Raw genomic sequence first — 21623 nt, 5'->3', positions numbered from 1 at the left:
TTCTCTTTTTTAACAGGTCATGCTAGACGTAATTTACTTTTTATGTTTCCTTACCGAATATACACTGAGTATGTACTGTCACGCACTTTTCGGATGCCGGAGAGCAACGGCGAAGTACGCGATCAAACAAGGTAGCGGAGACGCTACACGAAGCGCTCGCGAGAGCGACGAGAATACCGACAGCTAGATTCCAACCAAATCGCGAAATTGGGCGCCAGACGCGATTACGCCGGTCGCGTCGCCGGGTTCACTTTTTCACGCTAAACGCCAATTCGTATCACGCGATAACTCGTCACACAAAAGCGGAATCGTCGCTCGCACGCGGCCAGCTAGCTCCTCTAACCGGTAGAGGGGCGGGGTAGCGGAGACAGGGACGAAGCGGCTCTCTTACTGGAGGAGACAGGTAGGCGAGAAATTAAGTAAAGTCAGGCCGATATAACAGAGAGAGAACACATGTATTGCAGTGAATAATAGCGATGGTATACAATCAAATAAGAAAAAAGAACGGTTAGCGTAGTAAAGAAAAACACCGCGATAAGGAGTAAACAACAGAAATTAGTAAGCCGGACGCGGGACTTATTTCGACTCCGACCGTAATTACGCGACACGCGCCGATCACGACGACTGGTCCTGCGTGAGGCGCGGCAGCCAATCACACGCGCTCTGACCGGCGCGGCAAGAACGCGAACGCGGAGCCTCCGCTAAAGCGAGCCCCGTAATTCCAAGACGAAAGCGCGTACAATAAGATTCGCGCCGGAGACAACGCAGTCGCCGGAACCGCGCTACAAAATGAATAAAACACGCACGCTGTAACAACGCACCGATAATCCGAGCGGCCGTGCGATCACGGCCGTAACGCGACTCGCGCACGTGCGCGAGGGCTTTGCGGCTTCCCGTAAAGCCGGTCGCTCGCGAACTTCTACGGCGGGACAGCCGAAACACACGCGGCAGCCGACAGCTGGGTGCCTCGACAAGGTCTCGCGCTTGAGGTGGAGAGCCAGCCAAACACCAAGAAGCAAGGTGCGTTCAATCGCCACGCGGCGGACGCACTCGCACACGAACCTAATGGCTCCACCTCAGAACGCGAGCCGGTCGACACCGACAGCTCGTGGCTTTACACGAAGGTTAGAGGGTCACCTCGACTTCCGCACGGTCCTCCTTCGGGTCCTCGGGTGTCCTCAACTCGCTCGCCAAGGCCGGGCACTCCTTCCGATAACGGACAGGCCGATAGCTGACCGATATCTCGCACTCGCTCGCTCGTTTCCACACACGCTCAGTTCGCCGGGTCGCACGCAAAAAGCCGAGAGGATCGCGCTCGATGCGCGATCGATGAGCGCTACCCCTCCTACAGGGTGCGCGATATCCTTGCGCCTAGCGGCGCGGCCTATCAGCGGCCGCCCTTATCTAGCCGTGACGTCACGGCGGCGCAGTGTCGGGTCTCCGCAGGTGTCGTGCGGTCCCCGTCGGCATCCGATATTCTCGTTGTTCTCGTCGTCCCTGCAGAGGATCGCAGCAGAATTTCCCCGCGACGATTCTTCGCCGCTACCCTTCTCGACGGACAGCCGGCATTCGACGGCCCTTGTCCTGGCCGTTCGTCCGCCTTGGCCTGTCCCTCGGCTGCGCCAATGCGAGCCTCTTCTGCGTGGCGCATATCTGCACCACTTCGAGTCTCGTCCTTCTCTCCGCCGTCGGTTTTCCGTGCGCCGGCCCTGGACGATCGCCTTCTCCTTGTCCTGCTGCGGCCCATCCTCCTCGCTGCTGCTGGTCCTTAGGCGACGTTTGTCGAGGTGCCCGCGGATACATGAAATAAGCCGCGAATAAATAAATGAAAGAACACGCAACGCAGTCCCGCCGGAGATTTCGCTCTCTCTATGAGTGCCCGACCCGGTCTTACGCGCCTCCTTGCGCTATGCTCAGGCGGAGGACGAAGTGGCGAGGCAGATAAAACTGCCACGTCACACTACATAGTATGACTTTAATAACTTGCAAGGTCGGAGATCATTTTTTTAACTCTAATACTGACAAGAAGTATTGTTACAACACTCAATTTCGAGAGATCTAAAATTATTGTGTTACTGACGACATTTTAACCCTGTATTTATTTATTGAATAATTTTGCGTGTTTTGTCATGAATCTTTTCCTTGCTTCACATGGCGAGTAAAAAAACATTGCCGATTGTTAATCTTTTGTAGTGTATGTTGACAACTTAGTGCGGGATATGACGGTGAAAAGGATGACGCAACACTCTTTAAGATTTTGAATGCTCTTTATTCTCAGTCTTACACGGCGTCTCTCTTAAGAAAACTCAGGCGCAAGTGAGACTAGAATCTCCGACGCATAGGGACCGCCCCGCGCCCTCCTCAGAATAGGATTCAGCACTTAAGCTCTTAGCGCCATCTCAAACGCACACATATTTTGATTTAAAAAAGCTCTGTATTTTAACATATGTATATTGATATTTGTCGTCACACCTTAGAATTTCAAGATATTTGCATTTGACCTGATTGTGACGATCAAGAAAACACATTTATGCCATGTGATGTGGGGAAGGTCTTGATGACTTTATTTTTCGCTGAGAATGACTCAAACTCGGATCGAAATATTTGGACCTTTTTAATGGTAGCTGGTTAATAAACACGGAATTACTGACACGCACCAACAACGTTTTGATTCTCATTAGGCCTCTTTTATTGATTTATTCAATCTCGTGAGTACTAATTTTTGTAATTATTTAAATAATTTTCAAGATTATCCGGAATAAGTTGACATATATAGATGTGTCTTATATATTACCAATAATAATTACAAAATACAAAATTCAGGAGAGGTTTTGTGCTTAGAACTTTGAAGGATGTTTCTATAGGATTTCTATGCGCTGTAAATGACTACGTTGTCTATTTTTTCCATTACTCTCTATTCTTTAAATAATCGCAAAAATAGTTATTTTGAATTTGTTTCTTTATGATTTTTTTTGGCTTAAGAAAAAATGATAGCGAGGTCAGTTTTATGGCATTTTATACAGAAATGTATCCACAATACTAAAAATATTTTTTTGCAACTTATAAAAATGTTTTATGCAAACCGTAAACAAAACACTTTAATAAAATCGTGAAGAAATGATAAAAAGAATGATACATTTTGAAATATAAAATCAAGTAATTCGAAAGAAAAAAATCTTAAATATTTGATCATTTAGGGGACCACTCGAGAAGTGTCCCGCACCTGATTCAGCACCGTAGGTAACGCCGCGCGCGGGATGCATTTATGCTTTAAATTTAATAACTTTTTAACAAATGATCGGAAAGTAATTTAAAAAAAAATATTTAAACTAGATACATACAGCTTTAAGATTTTTTCTTTCGAATTTCTTAATTTTATATTTTGAAATGTATCATTTTTTGACAATTTTATCAAAGTTTTTTTATTTATAGTTTGCATAAAACATTTTTATAAATTGCGAAAAATGTTTTCCGTATTGTAAGAACATTTCTATGTAAAATGCTGTAAAGCTGATCTTGCTATTATTTTTCTTTAGTAAAAAGAAAAACGAAGAAATCAAATTCGAAAAAAACTGTTTTTACGATTAGGGTGAATAGAGGGTGATGGAAAAATGGAGGGTGATAGAAAACACGGACAACGTAGTCGTTTTCGGCGCATCGAAATCCTATAAAAACATCCTTCAAAGTTCAAAGCACAAGACCCTTCCTACATTTTGTAGACCTGTGTTATTAGTCAATTTTTGCGATCAATTTACAATTTGTTTAAAGAATTTTCTACTCGTTGTGCCGATTTTATACACTCATTCTTCAGAATTTTTACTCAAATTTTGTTCCATCAAATGGTTTGAAAACTCCAAAGTAATGGAAAGAGCGATTAAAATATCTTGAGTTCCGTATATACGTGAAATTTGTGTGAGAAAAAATTCTCCAAATTTAAATAATTACAAAAAAATAAAAAATTTCTTAAATGATAAATTAGCATCAAAACTTAGTTTTTTATTATCTATATTAGTGGAACTGGATACCATTTTTAAGAAAATAGTATACCGATTGATATTGGAAGATTTGATATTGGAAATTGTAAAGGCAAGCGTTATGGTAAACGTAAAGAACGTAACTGATCTTTTGAAAATTGAAAACAAAAAAAAGATAATTTAATTCCCGTCGGCTAATGTAGGATTTGCAGCTTCCGCATTTTTAATCACCAGTAAGAAAGATTTGAAAGCAATTGAAATCTTGCAATTCAGAGTTTAGTGTTGGAAATTTATTTTGAAAATTTATGATACATTAATTAAAAAATCACTTCTTGACTTAAAATTATTACGAGGTGTAAGTTGCTTTCCGTCTGAAGTGATGCTAACTGAAGGTATCGCAAAATTGAGAATGGATGCAGCACTAAATTATTTGATTGAAAAAAAAAGATTGAATGTTATTGTAACTGATTGCATAAAAAAAGAATATTGCACAATTATTGGTTAAAACAAAACCTGAAGAAAAAATTTAAGTTTGATTATAACAAAAAATAGGTTAGATTTTTAAACAAAATATGTGTAGAAGGAAAAGTATCAAATGTACAAAAATTTATTCAAATGATGTTAATTTTGTTTCATGATCGATCCTCTATCGACAGAAGTTTTTTCTATAATAAAGAATTTCTAATCGAAAATTTACATGAAGCAACTTGGTAATGCAGCCAAATGTTGATGCAATATATGCAGCTAGAGATATTAAAGAAATTCCTTTAAATACGAATTTGTTAAGAATTTTCGCGAATTTTCATAAAAATAAAAAATTAGTTTTCTCACAAAAAAGAAAATAAAGTTTTAGACGAAAAAAAGAGTTCTAAAAAGATACGCGGAGAAACTTAAAAAATTACAAATAAAAAAGAAGAAACTCTTATCAAATGCTAAAAAAAAAACCGATTTAAATGATAAGAGGTTCAAAAATTAAAAAATTCAATGAAGTAATTATTTAAATTAAACGAGAAATGGCAATACTGGTCGAAAGCAGTTCTCACAATTAGTGCACAACAATTGTCTGAAGAGATGAATGAGATCTAATTCATCTGATTAGATGAATTTACAAACATTTACAAGATTCCCCAAACTGCGAATGTTTTTCTGAACTTAAGGCTGCTCGCCGCGATCATATTGAAGTCGTGACATCATAAGCGAGAAATCACACATAAAAGTTTTTGACAGGACATTTCTAAATAAAGAGAATTTAGATAAAACAGAGGAACGAGATTGTTAAAACACTTATAAAAATGAATCTTGACTATCCTTTTTCTACTTAACAGTCAGTAAATAATCGTAAAAAGCATTTAAAGTAAAGCCTATTCAGACAGAAAATACGGATAGCTATTGAAAAGAGTGAAAAATATGCTTTTATGTATAAAATTCAAAGAAATTTTACTCGCGGTTTACTTTTACGAATTTGGTAAATATGAAACAAGTCACATTTTTACTAAAAAAATAAAAAAAATAAAATAAAAAATAACGAAATGACGTGCACGATAAAATTTCATTGTCAATCTGTCACGTTCCACGTTTATTAGTTCTAATTTTGTCCGCGACGGAACATCGCTACCGTTAACACAGAGTTCTTGGTTGAGGCGCCAGGAGCCTTAAAACACAGCTTAAGAAGAACCCCAAATGTAATATCACGAAATTAAATTACTAATTAATTTAATTATTTTTCATGTTTATACGCATTTCTACTATCCTCCTTAATCCCGAAAACTTTATTTAATCTTCACCTTTAATTACCCAGTAAACGGAAATAGATTAAAATATTGTATTCCATTTTAATTCATTTGAATACATTTTGGATTAAAAGAAAACAATTTAAGTCATTTGTATCCTATGTTATGGATATAAAATAGATTGCGTGGTTCGCGAAAATTTTTTTGCATTAAAAAAGTAAGAATTATTTATTTTTAATTCATGTATTAAAGTGAATTACATAACCTGCATAACTTTTTTGGATTGAAAAAATAGAAATCTCGTAATTTCAATCTGTTTTCATGGATTAAAATTGATTTAAGGAATTCTTAAACTTTAATGAGATAGAAATAGGTTTGTATGGTCATTGCCGAATCTAAATTCTTGATTTTTTAATCCATGTCTATTTATTTATTTTTTTAAATCCATTTCCGTTTGTTAGGTTATAACGATACACCTCCGTATCGTTCCCTGTAGGACCGATGAACCGCCCTTTATCCGGCCGAACACTCGCCGGGCAAACAAACAGGCGCTACGCGCCAATAGGCGCCTCATACACAGGGCGTTCAAACGCACGGACGCGCTGTCGCCAACTCCGCGCGCACGTGCCGTAAATCACGCTCGCCTGACGTTGGAGCGAATGCGAGCGAACGTGCGAGCGAGAGCACGACATCCGCCGCTGAGTCGATCTCGGAAGCAGGGGTGCTGCAAACCAAGGAGGACCGAACTCCACCCGAGCATCCCCGACTCTCCGAGATTCGGGTATATAAGGGGGCAGCCTCCCAGAGAAAGCATCTTTTCTTTTTCCGATTTAGTACCGAGACCGGACCATGAAACAGCGGTAGAACACCGCCGAGTGATCTCGACAGGCCTGATCTTTCCTAGATCCTGCTAACGTGGTAGAGGAAACTCCGCCACGATTAAGAGATCTCGATCAGCGCTCTGGTTCTTTTCCCTGGGCTGAGGGAACACACACACGGGGTCGAGAGAACTCTGCCTCGATCGAGAAGTCTTGACAGTCACCCAGTGTCCACCCACGCGCCGACGGTCCCCGACGACGGCCGTCATCCAGGGAGTGGAGATATCTCCGCCTCTACCGAGAACGCTCGGGATAGCCGCCGCCGGATCGAAGGCTCTTTTTTTCGACACCGGATCTCCTTACTAAAGGAATTTCCCCGCGGAATTCCCCTGCCGCAACTTCGCGTAAGCAACCGCCCGGTTTCGAGAAAACGGACCGTCTACACGACGCCCCGGCTCGCGCCCGCCGCGGCGCGCACCCCGTCTCTCGCACCGACGAGATAAACACGCCGCGAAGAATAACCGAGCGCAACCGAGATAGAGATACCGCGCCGCTCGCGCGCATTGAGTCTTGTATATAGCCGCCTATGTAAATATCGCGAATTCAGTAGTCTGTAAGTGATCAATATGTTCTAAATAAAACCTTTTGTTTTCTCTCACACTACCTCCGGATTAATCATTCCGCGTCCTAATTTCGAGCCCTGGCGATACTACGAGCGATCCGTGCTCGGATAACACGGGGTGTTACAAGATAGTTAGTTTTTGTTCATGTGTAACTTTTAACGTAGCTAAATTAATTTTATAACCTATTAACTTTAACTTAATTTAGTTAAAAACATGTTTTAACTTATTTAACCCTGATAATTTGTATCATTTACTACTAAAAATATTGCACACATCTTTACTATTCACCCCTCTCCAATCCCGAAAAACTAAAAGATTATTGCGAAAAATATTACCTCGATTAGGGTTTAAACTTAGATCCCCCATCTATCCAGGAAGGGAGTCTTAGCTCAGTTTGATTACCGAGACATTTTGTAATATTTATCGCAATAATCGGTGATGTTACACGAGCGTTATTTTCAACCTACAAACAATCTTAATATGACCGGGAAATGTAACAATAAATTAACTAACAAGAAACGATATTAGGGGAGACCGGGGCTATTCGAAAGACGGGGCAATTTAAAAAATATTAATATCTTCTTATGGGTACATGTTAAAAATTCATTTTAAATACTGTAAACGCGTCTTAATGTAACGACGTTGCTAACAAAGTTTTGTTGACAACGGTGTTATACTGAAGTAGTAGCAGTGAAACATGTGTTTTGCGATAGTCGAAGCACCGACGAGAGACTGTTAAAGACCGCTAACCTTACGGGAGTTTGTGTGACTGTTAAATTTGTAATGATAAACTGACAATACAGTACTAATTTTATAATTTATTGTTATCTTGAAGTTTCATAGATATGCTTATGTATTTGTAACCCAAAAATTCTCGATTTTTATTAAAAATTGCAGTTTTGATGTTAACATCCAAGTTTGATTATCGACAGAGATAATAACTGATCAAAAAGAATTACAATGATATTATTAAATATAAGTATGCATATTTGCTTATGAAGTATTTGTATAATAAAAAAATCAAGATTTTAATAACGTATTACTCAAATATTTGTATTAACAATCATATAGTCGATAACGTCATTGCTCTTCAATTACCGCCGGGTCCCTGGGGCCCCAGTAACGGCCTCGAAAATTTACCCAGGGTCTTTAATAGTCTCTCGTCGGTGGTCGAAGTAATTTCTGACAGTTTATGATAATGATGATAATAATAAGAATACTCAACTTCGTTGACATATATGTACGAGGTCTATTAGAAAAGTATTCGACCTTATTCTTTTGCGAAAACCTGATGGATTTGAATCAAGCGCGCTTACACGAGCCGACCTTGAACCTTCGTGGGCATGCGTGAATTTTTTCCCACCTGTCGATAGCGTCAGTCGCTGGCAAGCAACGTTTGAGTGAGGTTATGTGTAGTGTTCTGGTCGCAGCGTCGGTTTTTTTATTACATGGAAAATAACGGAACGACCGACGGAAAGCCGTCTGAATTTTCCGAATGATTTCAACTTGGCTGTCACCCAGTTTCTGGCAAAATTTGATGCAGTAATGCTACTCCAGTCGTTCCGTCATTTTCCATGTACGAGTAATAAAAAAACCGACGCTGCGACGAGAGCACTACACATAACCTCACTCAAACGCTGCTTGCCAGCGACTGACGCTATCGACAGGTGGAAAAAAGTTCACACATGTCCACGAAGGTTCAAGGTCGACTCGTGCAAGCGCGCTTGAATTCAAATCCATCAGGTTTTCGCAAAAAAATAAGGTCGGATATATTTCTAACAGATCTCGTATATAGCGGACCTTTTTGGAACCTATCACTGATATCTTTTGGACGTTTAATCGACGTCCTTAGAACATTTTTAAAATGTCTTATTTAATATAAAGAACAACGCTCGCAATTTTCGAATGCATATTTATTATGTCTAACGGGAACATGTTTAATATACATAATATGTTAGATATTACGAATCATCCCAAATATGTCCTGTGGATGTTCTACGAACGTCATACTGCAGCTATGATAAACCAGGATATCCTTCGGACGTCCTTGGAACATCTTATGGACGTACGAGCTACTGGAACATTACAAAGACTTTGTAACCATGTATTGGACGTCCGGGGACGTCCATGTGTTGTGTTGGTATAGATAGAACATGGAAGTGTTCTTGCTTTGAAGTACATATAAAAATGTCGACTAATGCCAAAAATTACGAATAGCTCCAAGCCCGGGGTAATTCGTAACTAGTCGGGGAATATCCCGAAATTTGTGTTTCAAGTTGAAAGACTGTAAAAAAGCTGTTGATAAAACTTTTTTTTATTTAAAAAAGGATATAGGTATACAATAAACATACTATACATGTTTGCATGTCTTTTTATGCCATCGGTGTGACAAATTTACTAACCTCACAAGTGTCAATCTTTAACACTTTCTAACTTTTTACTTGCTTAAGAGCGACGATTTTATATTTATATTCATGTTCTGTGTACTAAAATACACAATATTATCAAGTTTGAACTAAATCAATGAAGAACTTTATCTCAATGCTTAACTATGCGTAGCGCAGACGTTATACAGCCAAAGAGTTACCCAACTTAGTTTAGTCGCTGCAATCAGTATTAACGAATTACCCCGGTGCTCGGTATTATGAATAGCCCCAACATCAATTATGCGCATTATTGCGTATGATCGACAAAAATAGACATCACACAGCAAAAAGTAAACACGAAATATTTTAAATACATTTAACTGGACACGATACATTCAGTTTTCAAAAAAAAACCTTATTATCTTATTTAAATTTCGAAGAAATACTGACTATCAGAAATTACTTCGACTGCCGCAAAACACATTTTTCATTACGACTTCAATATGACGCTGTTGCCAACAAAACTTTGTTAGCAACATCGTTACATTAGGACGTGTTTATAGTGTTTAAAGTAAATTTTTAATATATACCCATAAAAAGATATTTCCAATTATCGAATTACCCCGTCTAACGATTTGCCCCGGTCTCTCTTATATATATATATATATATATATATACACTACTCAAAAGAAAATAGGGAACACTTTCCAGACACCAAAAATTAGGCTATTTTCAAATGACTGTAACTCGATGAAAAATCATCGTAGATAAAAAATAAAAAAAGCATTTTGAAGCTTGAAGATCCAACTTTAACGCTCTATCAGCAGATTTTCAAAATTCTTTTAACTTCCTTGTCTTATGCAGTAAAAAAGCACACCCTGTTTTGTTCCTTAAAATTTCGTATTTTTGACACTTTGCAGCTCGACCAACAAATTTTTTTCGAACAATTCAAGTAAAGCTTCATAAACTACAACATTTTGCCTACAAAATGCTTTTTTTAAAATTTCTCTACGATTTTTTTTGACCGAGTTACGCTACTTTGAAGCTAAACCTGCATTTTTTACAAATGATATCCGTACTGCGTGAAAAATCATCGTAGACAAAAAATCAAAAAACCATTTTAAAGCTCGAAGTTCCAGCTTTAACATGCTGTTAATGGTTTTCAAAAATTTTCTCAATTTCTTAGTACTATGCCCCAAAAAAGATACACTGTTTTTTCCTTAAAATAACGTATTTTTAACAGCCTGTAGCTCAATAAAAAAATTTTTCTCGACAAATCCAATGCAAGTGCCATAAAGTATGACATTTTCTCTACAAAATGCTTTTTTTAAAGTTTTCTCTACGATTTTTTTTTACCGAGTTACAAGACTTTGAAGATATACATTTTTTACAGTACATTTTTCCGAAAAATGACGTCTACCGCCGACATTAGCATTACCCAATGTGCACCACGTGGAGGTTGTCGGTCGGATTTTTGCACTTCGTGTGTGTGTGTGTGTGTGTGTGTGTGTGTGTGTGTGTGTGTGATGTATGTATCACAGCAGAGATAAGGACCCCGCAGTTCGTCACTTCTGCAGTATTTAATGACTCCAAACCCTCTCTGCTGTGTGTGTATGCGCTCGCGCGCATGAGAGTTCAATAGTGTGTATTTCCTCCTCTCTGATCAATTACTGCTTGCAAGCGTTCTCGCATATTTATACATCTTGCAATACGATCTTGCGGAATGTTGTGCCAAATTTCCGTTAAAATTTCTCCCAATTCTTCTAAATTTCGCGGCTGTTCCTCGCGACGCCTTAATCGTCGTTCCATTTCATCCCAAATGTGCTCGATTGGATTTAAGTCCGGGCTATTGGCGGGATGATTTAACAGTCTAATTGTGTGTCGTTGAAAAAAACGTCGCGTTATATTCGCCGTATGAGGTCGAGCGTTGTCCTGCATAAAAATAAAGTTCCGACAGGTTCGATTTAATAGCAAAACGTGTGGTCGTAGAATATCGTTGATATAACGAACACCCGTCATTGCCGGAGGTGGCAGGATCACTAGATCACTTTGTCTTGTAAGTGATATACACCCCCACACCATCACGGAACCGCCGTTGTAGGATCGTATTGGCATAACGCAACGTCGATCATAGCGTTCATTTCGTCGACGCCAAGTACGTATACGAGCATCATTGCCATAAAGGCAAAAACGTGATTCGTCGGAGAAATATACATTTCTCCAATCCCTAGCGGTCCAATTTATGTGATCGCGCGCAAATTGATAACGTACTTGGCGATGTACGAGTGTGAGTCTTGGTACTTGTGCACGAACACGAGAACGAAGACCGGCTTCTCTCAAACGGTTGCGAATTGTTTGTTCGCACACATGGCGCAAATGAATGTCATTACGAATGTTTCTTGCGGTAATTATTCGTCTTTCTAATGCATAACGAACAATGGCTCGATCTTGTCTATTTGTCGTTAATCGAGAACGACCACTACCTTCACGTCTCGTGTAATTTCCCGTGTCCTGATATCGTAACCAAGCTCACTACGGACACGGATGCACCAATATCATGCGCCACATAACGCATACTAAAACCTTGTTGCAAAAGCGCAATTATGCGTGCAACTTCTACGGCCGATAAATGTCTACGCGGCATTTTGAAAACTCCGTGTCGCTTATCACACTGCGAGAATCGCCGGCGTACTAAACAAAATTTTATTGTACTGAGCATGCAATGTTTACATATGGTCATCTTTGTCTGCAAAGAGATTTTTTTTAGACTAAGACGACTATATGTTTACAGTTCACAGGATTGGAGAAATGTATATTTCTCCGACGAATCATGTTTTTGCCTTTATGGCAATGATGCTCGTATACGTACTTGACATCGACGAAATGAACGCTATGATCGACGTTGCGTTATGCCAATACGATCCTACAACGGCGGTTCCGTGATGGTGTGGGGGTGTATATCACTTACAAGACGAAGTGATCTAGTGATCCTGCCACCTCCGGCAATGACGGGTGTTCGTTATATCAACGATATTCTACGACCACACGTTTTGCTATTAAATCGAACCTGTCGGAACTTTATTTTTATGCAGGACAACGCTCGACCTCATACGGCGAATATAACGCGACGTTTTTTTCAACGACACGCAATTAGACTGTTAAATCATCCCGCCAATAGCCCGGACTTAAATTCAATCGAGCACATTTGGGATGAAATGGAACGACGATTAAGGCGTCGCGAGGAACAGCCGCGAAATTTAGAAGAATTGGGAGAAATTTTAACGGAAATTTGGCACAATATTCCGCAAGATCGTATTGTAAGATGTATAAATATGCGAGAACGCTTGCAAGCAGTAATTGATCAGAGAGGAGGAAATACACACTATTGAACTCTCATGCGCGCGAGCGCATACACACACAGCAGAGAGGATTTGGAGTCATTAAATACTGCAGAATTGACGAACTGCGGGGTCCTTATCTCTGCTGTGATACATACATACACACACACACACACACACACACACACACACACACACACACACACACACACACACACACTCACACACACACACACGATGTGCAAAAATCCGACCGACAACCTCCACGTGGTGCACATTGGGTAATGCTAATGTCGGCGGTAGACGTCATTTTTCGGAAAAATGTACTGTAAAAAATGTATATCTTCAAAGTCTTGTAACTCGGTAAAAAAAAATCGTAGAGAAAACTTTAAAAAAAGCATTTTGTAGAGAAAATGTCATACTTTATGGCACTTGCATTGGATTTGTCGAGAAAAATTTTTTTATTGAGCTACAGGCTGTTAAAAATACGTTATTTTAAGGAAAAAACAGTGTATCTTTTTTGGGGCATAGTACTAAGAAATTGAGAAAATTTTTGAAAACCATTAACAGCATGTTAAAGCTGGAACTTCGAGCTTTAAAATGGTTTTTTGATTTTTTGTCTACGATGATTTTTCACGGAGTACGGATATCATTTGTAAAAAATGCAGGTTTAGCTTCAAAGTAGCGTAACTCGGTCAAAAAAAATCGTAGAGAAATTTTAAAAAAAGCATTTTGTAGGCAAAATGTTGTAGTTTATGAAGCTTTACTTGAATTGTTCGAAAAAAATTTGTTGGTCGAGCTGCAAAGTGTCAAAAATACGAAATTTTAAGGAACAAAACAGGGTGTGCTTTTTTACTGCATAAGACAAGGAAGTTAAAAGAATTTTGAAAATCTGCTGATAGAGCGTTAAAGTTGGATCTTCAAGCTTCAAAATGCTTTTTTTATTTTTTATCTACGATGATTTTTCACCGAGTTACAGTCATTTGAAAATAGCCTAATTTTTGGTGTCTGGAAAGTGTTCCCTATTTTCTTTTGAGTAGTGTATATATATACAAGGAATATTTTTTAAATAAGATCCGTTTTTTAATAAAAAGAAAAATACTGTAAATATTATTAAAATATATTTTTTTTATATTCTACATACTTTTACCTACTTTTTTACATAATTGCCATTTTTGTTCAAACATTTGTCATACCGCTCAAGTTTTTGAATTCCGACGTCAAAGAAATCTGCCGCCTGTGAAGAAGCCCAATTGATGACAGCAGTTTTCACTTTTTTGTTGTTGTTGAACCGTGACCACCAAGGAACTCCTTTAAGTGAAAATCGCTGGGTGCAAGGTCTGGACCGTAAGGTGGAGGATCCAGTTGCTCCCATCCAAAAAGATATGATTACGATATGCACATTAACCCGCCTGTCCTTAAACATTCTCACCCACTTTTGAACTTTACTGTCACTCATAGCATTATCTCCGTAAATTTCACAAATCTGACGGTGAATTTCCGCTGTTGTCAAATTTCTTGCATTCAAGAATCGATTTACAGATCGTATCTCACAGTTGGCGGGTGACCTAATATTTTAAACGTTATAAATTTCTACAATTCAGCACACAGATAGACGATACAACTGCAAATAGCATTTAAACGCGCATAAAGCATGCTGGGAACAATTGCCCATGAGCACTGCGGCGATCGCGCGTTATTCTAACTCATTTACAAACGGACCTTATTTAAAAATACCCCTCGTATATATACAGGGTGTCCCATTTTAAAAGATCCAGCCAAATATCTCAAAAACTAAACCCAGTAGACAAAAATATTTCAGACAAAAGTTGTATGATTTCAAGGGGGACATAAGATGGTGTCATTAATTTGATATTGAATAGTTGCTTGAAGGTAACGTGAAGGTCACCTTTAATTTTTTCAATGGAACTGCTTACTTTTTATTACATGTTCTTGTAGCTTATCTTGAGATTTTTCCAAAACACTACAAGAAAGTTTATTTTTGTTGAGTACTTTTCGAGTTGTGAGGCTTGAAATCTACGGTATACTGTAACTTTCAAGCGGTCTGGATACTGGATACTGGACCGACTATTAAAATATGCCGCGCTTGCACTAAAATATGCCACGATCGGCCCTTTTCAGGGCCAATAAAACTTCCATACCGCAAATAGGGACGCTTATAGAAGCGTCAGAATATGACAGGGCCCGACGCCGCGTCGCAAGAGATGGTATCATGCTTTCTCTCTTGGCTCTCGTCAAGCGAGAAGGATGTGGGGCATTCGGAGAAATGACAGATTTCTTCATATTTTGACGTTACAAATTACTGTAAAAAATTTAAGAAAAATTAGACGTTTATTTGGGTCCTCTCTTAAAGTATTGTTTTACGCCAATTACAAAGTAAACTGGCTTGCCCGATAATGTTAAACATATCTATAAATTAATCGAATTAAAATTATTTTCTAAAAATACAGATTATTTTAATAAGTAATTAAAGAGATTTACATTCATTAATTAATTAAAATTATGTCTTTATGTAAAGTAATAGTCCCACAAATTGAAGCTAAAATATATTGCCGTGATGACATAATTTTAATTTATTACTGTACAGAAAAAAATTAAATGTCAACTCAACAATTTATTGTTTCATATATAAGCAACAATATAAAATCTTGGAAGAATTTATTATCTTAAACAGACATAATTTGCTTAGATGAAGAAAATTTTTCTCTTCGTGTAAGTGCTGTATTGCCGTGATGACATAATTTTAATTTATTATTAAAAATCGTAATTCTATTTACATTATTTTTTAAACGAATATTTGTATCCGAGTAAATTTCTTTATGCAATTAAAAATTACAACAGCGCGCGACGAATTGCGGTATCCCGTATACCGGCCGTATAGGCGCAAGGGACACCATTTCTGTCAGTTTCTCGAGCGCCTCGATTCCGTGTCTTCTCTTTCGATCCAGCGTCGAGCAAGGAAGATGCGGTACTGAAACGCCCCCCACTACTTTCTGCCGGCACCCCGATCTCCGCCGCGCTGCCACAAAACACGTACGTGCGCGCCTCGCGTAGCTTGGGTGTGTGCGGCAGCCGAGCGTCAGCACGGAGGGACACATTTTTGCCGGTGCGTGTACGTGCGCGGCTTCGTGTGTGTGTGTATGGCAGCCGCGGTGAAAAGAGAGAAGCAACAATGGCTGTCTTACCGCTTTACCGCGCCTCTTACCGCGGCTGCCTATGGGTGGCGATCGACGAACGGTCCTTGCGTGCGGTGGGCAGGGAAAATACGCGCTTATTTGCCGAACTTTACTAATTTTTATTTCGGTAACTATTGCAAATAATGAAAAGTGGTAAAGAACTTTTCTTCTTAGTATGATTTGCTCTATCCATCCACAAGAACACAAAGGAATATTTTGCAACACCCTGTTTAGTAAATTATAGGATATCAGTAGTAAATACATATTAAATTATAGGGGAATAGTAGAGATACGTGCAAGCATACAAAAATAATTAAATTTATTAGCAATTTAATTTTATAATATTACATTTGGGGTTTTTTTTTTAAAACTGTGTTGCAAGTCTGGAAAAACATTCGGCGCGTAGTTTGTAGAATCTTGTAAAATTTACCCAAAAAATTGTTGAGCACTAAGAACTGCTTTTGACCAATATTACTATTTCTCGTTAGTTTAATTTGTTGTTACACTTCCCGGTCATATTAAAATTGTTTGTATTATAATTATTTATGTTACATTTAATAATTCTTATAATCTCGAAAAATTACTATACTTTTCACGAGCAACAAAATTTAAGTTAATTTAATTATTTAATTGAAACTTGTATAAACAGAGAATGTTTATATGCGTGTGTGTGTCCGCGTGTGTTCACATGTGTCCGCGCGTGTTTGCATGTGCGTGCGTACGTGCGTGCGTACGTGCGTGTATACAATAAATTATATCATATGCTATATGTCTTAAAAAGATATACATATACATTAGAGTGGTTCTTATTTTTTATTTTTTGAATTTTTTCCACGGCACCTCTCAAAATGATTCTAATTTACAAAAAAAAATTTCTGCCAAATTTCAGCTTGATCGGACAACGAGAACCCGTGCCTTCTCTTGTATTAAACCTTCTATGTTGGTTTCTAAGGCGTCTTTTTCACGAGAAACAACCTAAAGGACTTTTCTTTTTGTATATGTATGTTGTACTGTTTTGCATCGTTTGAGATCTTATACGTCTCATTTAAACAATTAAGTTAATTGTTAATGATTAAAATAAATAGTTATTACGTTTTTTGATTTTTTGAGTTAGTAAAATTGATCCATGAACTGAAAAAGTATTATTAGTATGTTTGGGGATCAAAATTAATTTTGAACGAGGTTAATTTTACATGTTTTTATTAAAAAAACTATTTTTTACATTTAACATTACAAAATAACTAGGGGTGTGCGGGTACCCGAGATTTCGGGTCGAGTTGAGAATTTTTTTCGGGATCGGGTCAGGACCCGAAAGTTTGTAATGTTCGAGTACCCGAAACTTACGGGTACCCGAAATCAAGTGAGGACCCGAAATCGGGTCGAAACCTGAAAGCGAGTCGGGACCCGAAATTGGGTCGAAACCCGAAATCGAAACGGAATCTTAAAATTTTGTAAATTTTGAGTACTCTGATCCAAAATCGGGTCAAGTAGCGATCAGAGATTTAAATACTTTATACACTAATGTGAAAAAAAAAATTTACGTATCTTTTTTACGTAAAATTACTAAAGGACCCCGCACGATTTATATGAAAAAAACGTGTTCGGTCAATTTGCTTGAATTTTTTATATGTTGTAGTACATGCATCCCTAATAAATAATCTCAATTTTTAGAACATTCCTATGTCTAGTTTTGGAATTAAAAATATTTGAAGATCTCTTTTATGACATTGGCTCATATGTATACTTGCACTAGTTTGAACTTCTATGCTTGCTCATATAGGTATATTGGTACGTATGAATGTCCGTGAATGACTGCGTGTGCACACGCGGGCGTATGCGTACGCGCGCGGACTTGCGCGCATGCACGCGCAAGAAAACGCGCGCGCGCACGCACACGCACGCTCGCACGCACACGCACGCTCGCACGCACACACACGCACACGTTGAGAAGGTTTAAAGTAATTAAATACTATGGGAATGACGAACTATGCGGTCCTTATCTCTGCTGACAAACACATGCACGCGTGCGCGCGCGTAATTTCAATTATTTTTAATTCCGAAACTAAATATAGAAATGTTCTAAAAATTGAGATTTATCGTTAGGGATGCAAGTACAACAACATATAAAAAATTCAAGCAAACCGAACACGTTTTTTTCATATAAATTGTATGGGGTCCTTTACGTAAGGCATTTTGTTTATATTGAATTACTAAATTTGAATACTGCCAATAAAATATTTACTTATAGTACATAAGTATTTACTCAATAAAAAATAATAATTAAATTAGTGGTCACTCCTTATACTAAATAAATATATATTTACGTTCAGAAAAAATTTATTGGGACAATATTCAAACAAATAATTATTAAAATTTAGTAATTTTTTTCTCACGTCAGTGTATAAGGTATCCAGATCTTTGACCCAATTTTAGATCCGAGTATTTAAAATTTACAAAATTTTGGGATTTTGTCTCGATTTCGGATTTCGATAGGATTTTGGGACCCAATTCGATTTCGGGTTCCGACTTGATTTTAGGTACCCGTAAGTTTTAGGTACCCGAACTTTACAAACTTTCGGGTCCCGACCTCTCGAAGCTCGGGTACCCATAATATCGGGTAATAAATCTAAATTATTACTTATACAGAACAAAGTTTGTAGCAATGTTCCAAAAATATATTTATAGTTATTACAGTAGAATATCTGAAAAAATTACCTCAGAATTATCCGCGTACTTACAATTAGTAAACGAAAATTAATTGAAATGGATAAAAATAAATTTATTTTAAATTTGCGCTTCAGATCTTTCGATTTATTTGAATCCAAAAATAATATAATATGGATATGAATACATTCGAACTCAACATGATGAATAACTCATTTCGTATTTTGATTCATTTGAATTCCAAAAATATAGATTTGTTTGCATGCTTCAACATACTCCTACTCACTTCAACGCGCTCCAATATGTTTTCGGCAAACTTATTGGTGCACGTTGGAGTAAATAGAAGTATGTTGGAGCATGTGACGCAAACAAATCTAATATAATAGAACATAAATTCATCAGAATTCAAAATAATGAATAGCTCATTTCGTACTTAAATTCATTTGAATCCAAAAATAATATGTGAGGATATAAGTCCATCCGATTTTAAAATAGGCTGCTTACTCGAAATATTCAATAAATAAAAATAAATTCAAATGAATTGAAAATTGCAATTTATTTTAATTTATTCGAATTCGCCCGTTAGAATCTCGAAGTATTTTTGGATTCAAATGAACTCAAATGGATTGAAATACGAAATGCGTTATTCATTTTTACTTTGGATGGATTCGTATTCCGATTTTATTTTTGGATTCAACTAAACTGAAATACGAAATGAGCTATTTATTATTTTGAATTCGGATGTATTCATATCCATATTACATTATTTTTTAATTCAAATAGATTCTAAAAATCTGAAGTACGAATTCGAAAATGTTGAAATAAATTTATTTCTATCTATTTCAATTCATTTTTGTTTGCTGGGAGATACCTGGATATTTGAGTAACTTATGATCCAGTTTAAATCATATCCATAATGATAATATTAAATGTATCTACATGTGTAATAATATTGAAAAACCTACTAAAATTTAATCAATTTTTTTTTATCTTTGCAGATTACAATTTTGGTTACGACAAGGTTTAGTTTCGCAGGACTATCATATAATAAATATAATATTACACAGTGTGATTTGTCTGTTAACTTTTTTTGTGTACAATATATTTCTGGGACCGGAGGGATATAGTACCTCATTTTATGCAGCAGCTTTATTTGCGGTTCATCCAATTCATACAGAGGCTGTAATTATATAAAATTATTGTTAATTCTGAATAGTCACCAATTTTTACGTTCCAACGAGAAATTATAATTCATCTTCCCAGCAAAACGGAAATAGACTAAAATAAATTAAAAATTTTTAATCTATTTTAGTTCATTAGAATCTAAATTTTTTATCTATGCATATGAATAGAAAAAATTGAATCATTTTCTGTCCATGTACAGGAATAGCATCATAATTCTTTTTCATAGATTTTCATATTTGAATGTCAATTCTTTTCTCTGAATACGTTAATTTTCTCTAATGAATTAAATTAACTCTTGAATAAATAAAATACATGTTATAGCATGCCGAATGCCGTGGAAATTTATGAATATTTTGTATATTTTGCATAATTGATATAATTGTACTATATTTTTATTTAAAAAATATTGACAAATGTTTAAATTGTAGTTTTCAACACCACGTTACAATGATCTTGTAAAGCATAATAAAATGTACATTAGTAGAGCAGAGGTAAACTTATTTGTAGTTTTTGCTCTCTATAAGACGCAAATAAAGTCCGTAAAATGGAAGGTGCCATTGAAAAGATAATTTGGAAAAAAAAACATCTCAGATAATCGTTTACAAAAAATTACGTGACTATTCTCAAATTAATTATACATTCTTATATTTAAATATATATTATTTAAATATAAGATAAATATATTATAATTATATTTTTATTTTTGTGCATTAGGTATCTGGAATTGTTGGACGTGCTGAATTACTAAGCAGCTTGTTTACCTGGCTATCAATCTTATTATATAGCCATACGATTCAGGCGAAAGACATATTACATGTATGGGCCGCTATGTCCGGTTTCACTATTTGTATAACTGCAGCGATGTTGTGTAAAGAAACCGGAATTACCTCTATCGTAAGTATCAAAATTATTCTCCAAAACTTAAAAATTTTTTTTATTTAACCGTAAAGGATATTTGTGTTTGTCTTTTAGGGCATTTGCGCAGTATATGATATAGTTATCGTGAATAAAATATATCCGATCGACGTAATTAATTTTTTTTCGTTTAAACGTACTGATAAAAAATCAAATAATTTTATTAAATATAAAAATACTTTGCTACGACTTGCCGCACTCATTTTCATTGCGATAACACTTTTACTTCTAAGATTTAGTGTCATGGGTTTCTCTACTCCAAAGTTTCAATCGGTAGATAATCCAGCGTCTTTCATGGATAACGTATTGCTACGTATACTTAATTATAACTATATCTATTGCCTGAATATGTGGTTATTTATATGTCCCGTCTGGCTCTGTTTTGACTGGTCGATGGGCTGCGTCTCTCTGATCACCGGCTACGATTACAGAATTCTTGTGGTCATCGTTTTCTGGTTCGTATTTGGGACATTAATTACGTACATGTTTATCTCTCACAAGAACAAGACTTTAAGGTAATTTGAAAATCTTTGAAAATTGGAAAAGAAATTGTTGCGTAATAAAAAGATAACTTTTAATCTGGAACTTAAGATAATATATTTGCGACAATACCATTCAAAAGTTAGATCCTATTACGCGCTTGGTTGTAATTCTCTCACTCACGGTGTAACAGTATAAAGTGTGATCACTCACTCAAAATCACTATGTGATTTTTCTATCATCGTTCCGTAGTTAAACACTAGGCAGCTCTGTATCAATTCCAAGGAATGTTTTCGTGTAATAAAAAAAATAAATACAAAAATGAATGCCTTA

The 21623-nt window shown here is 36.9% G+C and overlaps 1 protein-coding gene across 8 annotated transcripts in view; it reads left to right on the top strand.

The window, feature by feature from the left end:
* Positions 1 to 21623, top strand: part of LOC105193024 (protein O-mannosyl-transferase TMTC4) — a 133927-nt gene that overhangs the window by 23922 nt on the left and 88382 nt on the right. For 7 of the 8 annotated variants that reach the window (XM_026140053.2, XM_026140051.2, XM_039457537.1 and 4 more), the window contains 3 exons: positions 19709 to 19892; positions 20610 to 20789; positions 20868 to 21325. In XM_026140053.2, the coding sequence (XP_025995838.1) occupies positions 19709 to 19892; positions 20610 to 20789; positions 20868 to 21325 (822 nt within the window). Of the gene's footprint in view, positions 1 to 8787; positions 8908 to 19708; positions 19893 to 20609; positions 20790 to 20867; positions 21326 to 21623 lie in introns of those variants that run through there. The other variant, XM_039457536.1, reaches the window with a different exon arrangement.

Source organism: Solenopsis invicta, chromosome 14, assembly GCF_016802725.1.
Source record: "Solenopsis invicta isolate M01_SB chromosome 14, UNIL_Sinv_3.0, whole genome shotgun sequence".
Lineage (NCBI taxonomy): Eukaryota > Metazoa > Arthropoda > Insecta > Hymenoptera > Formicidae > Solenopsis > Solenopsis invicta.
Note: the sequence above shows the minus strand (reverse complement) of the source record. Positions and strands in the feature narration are given on the sequence as shown.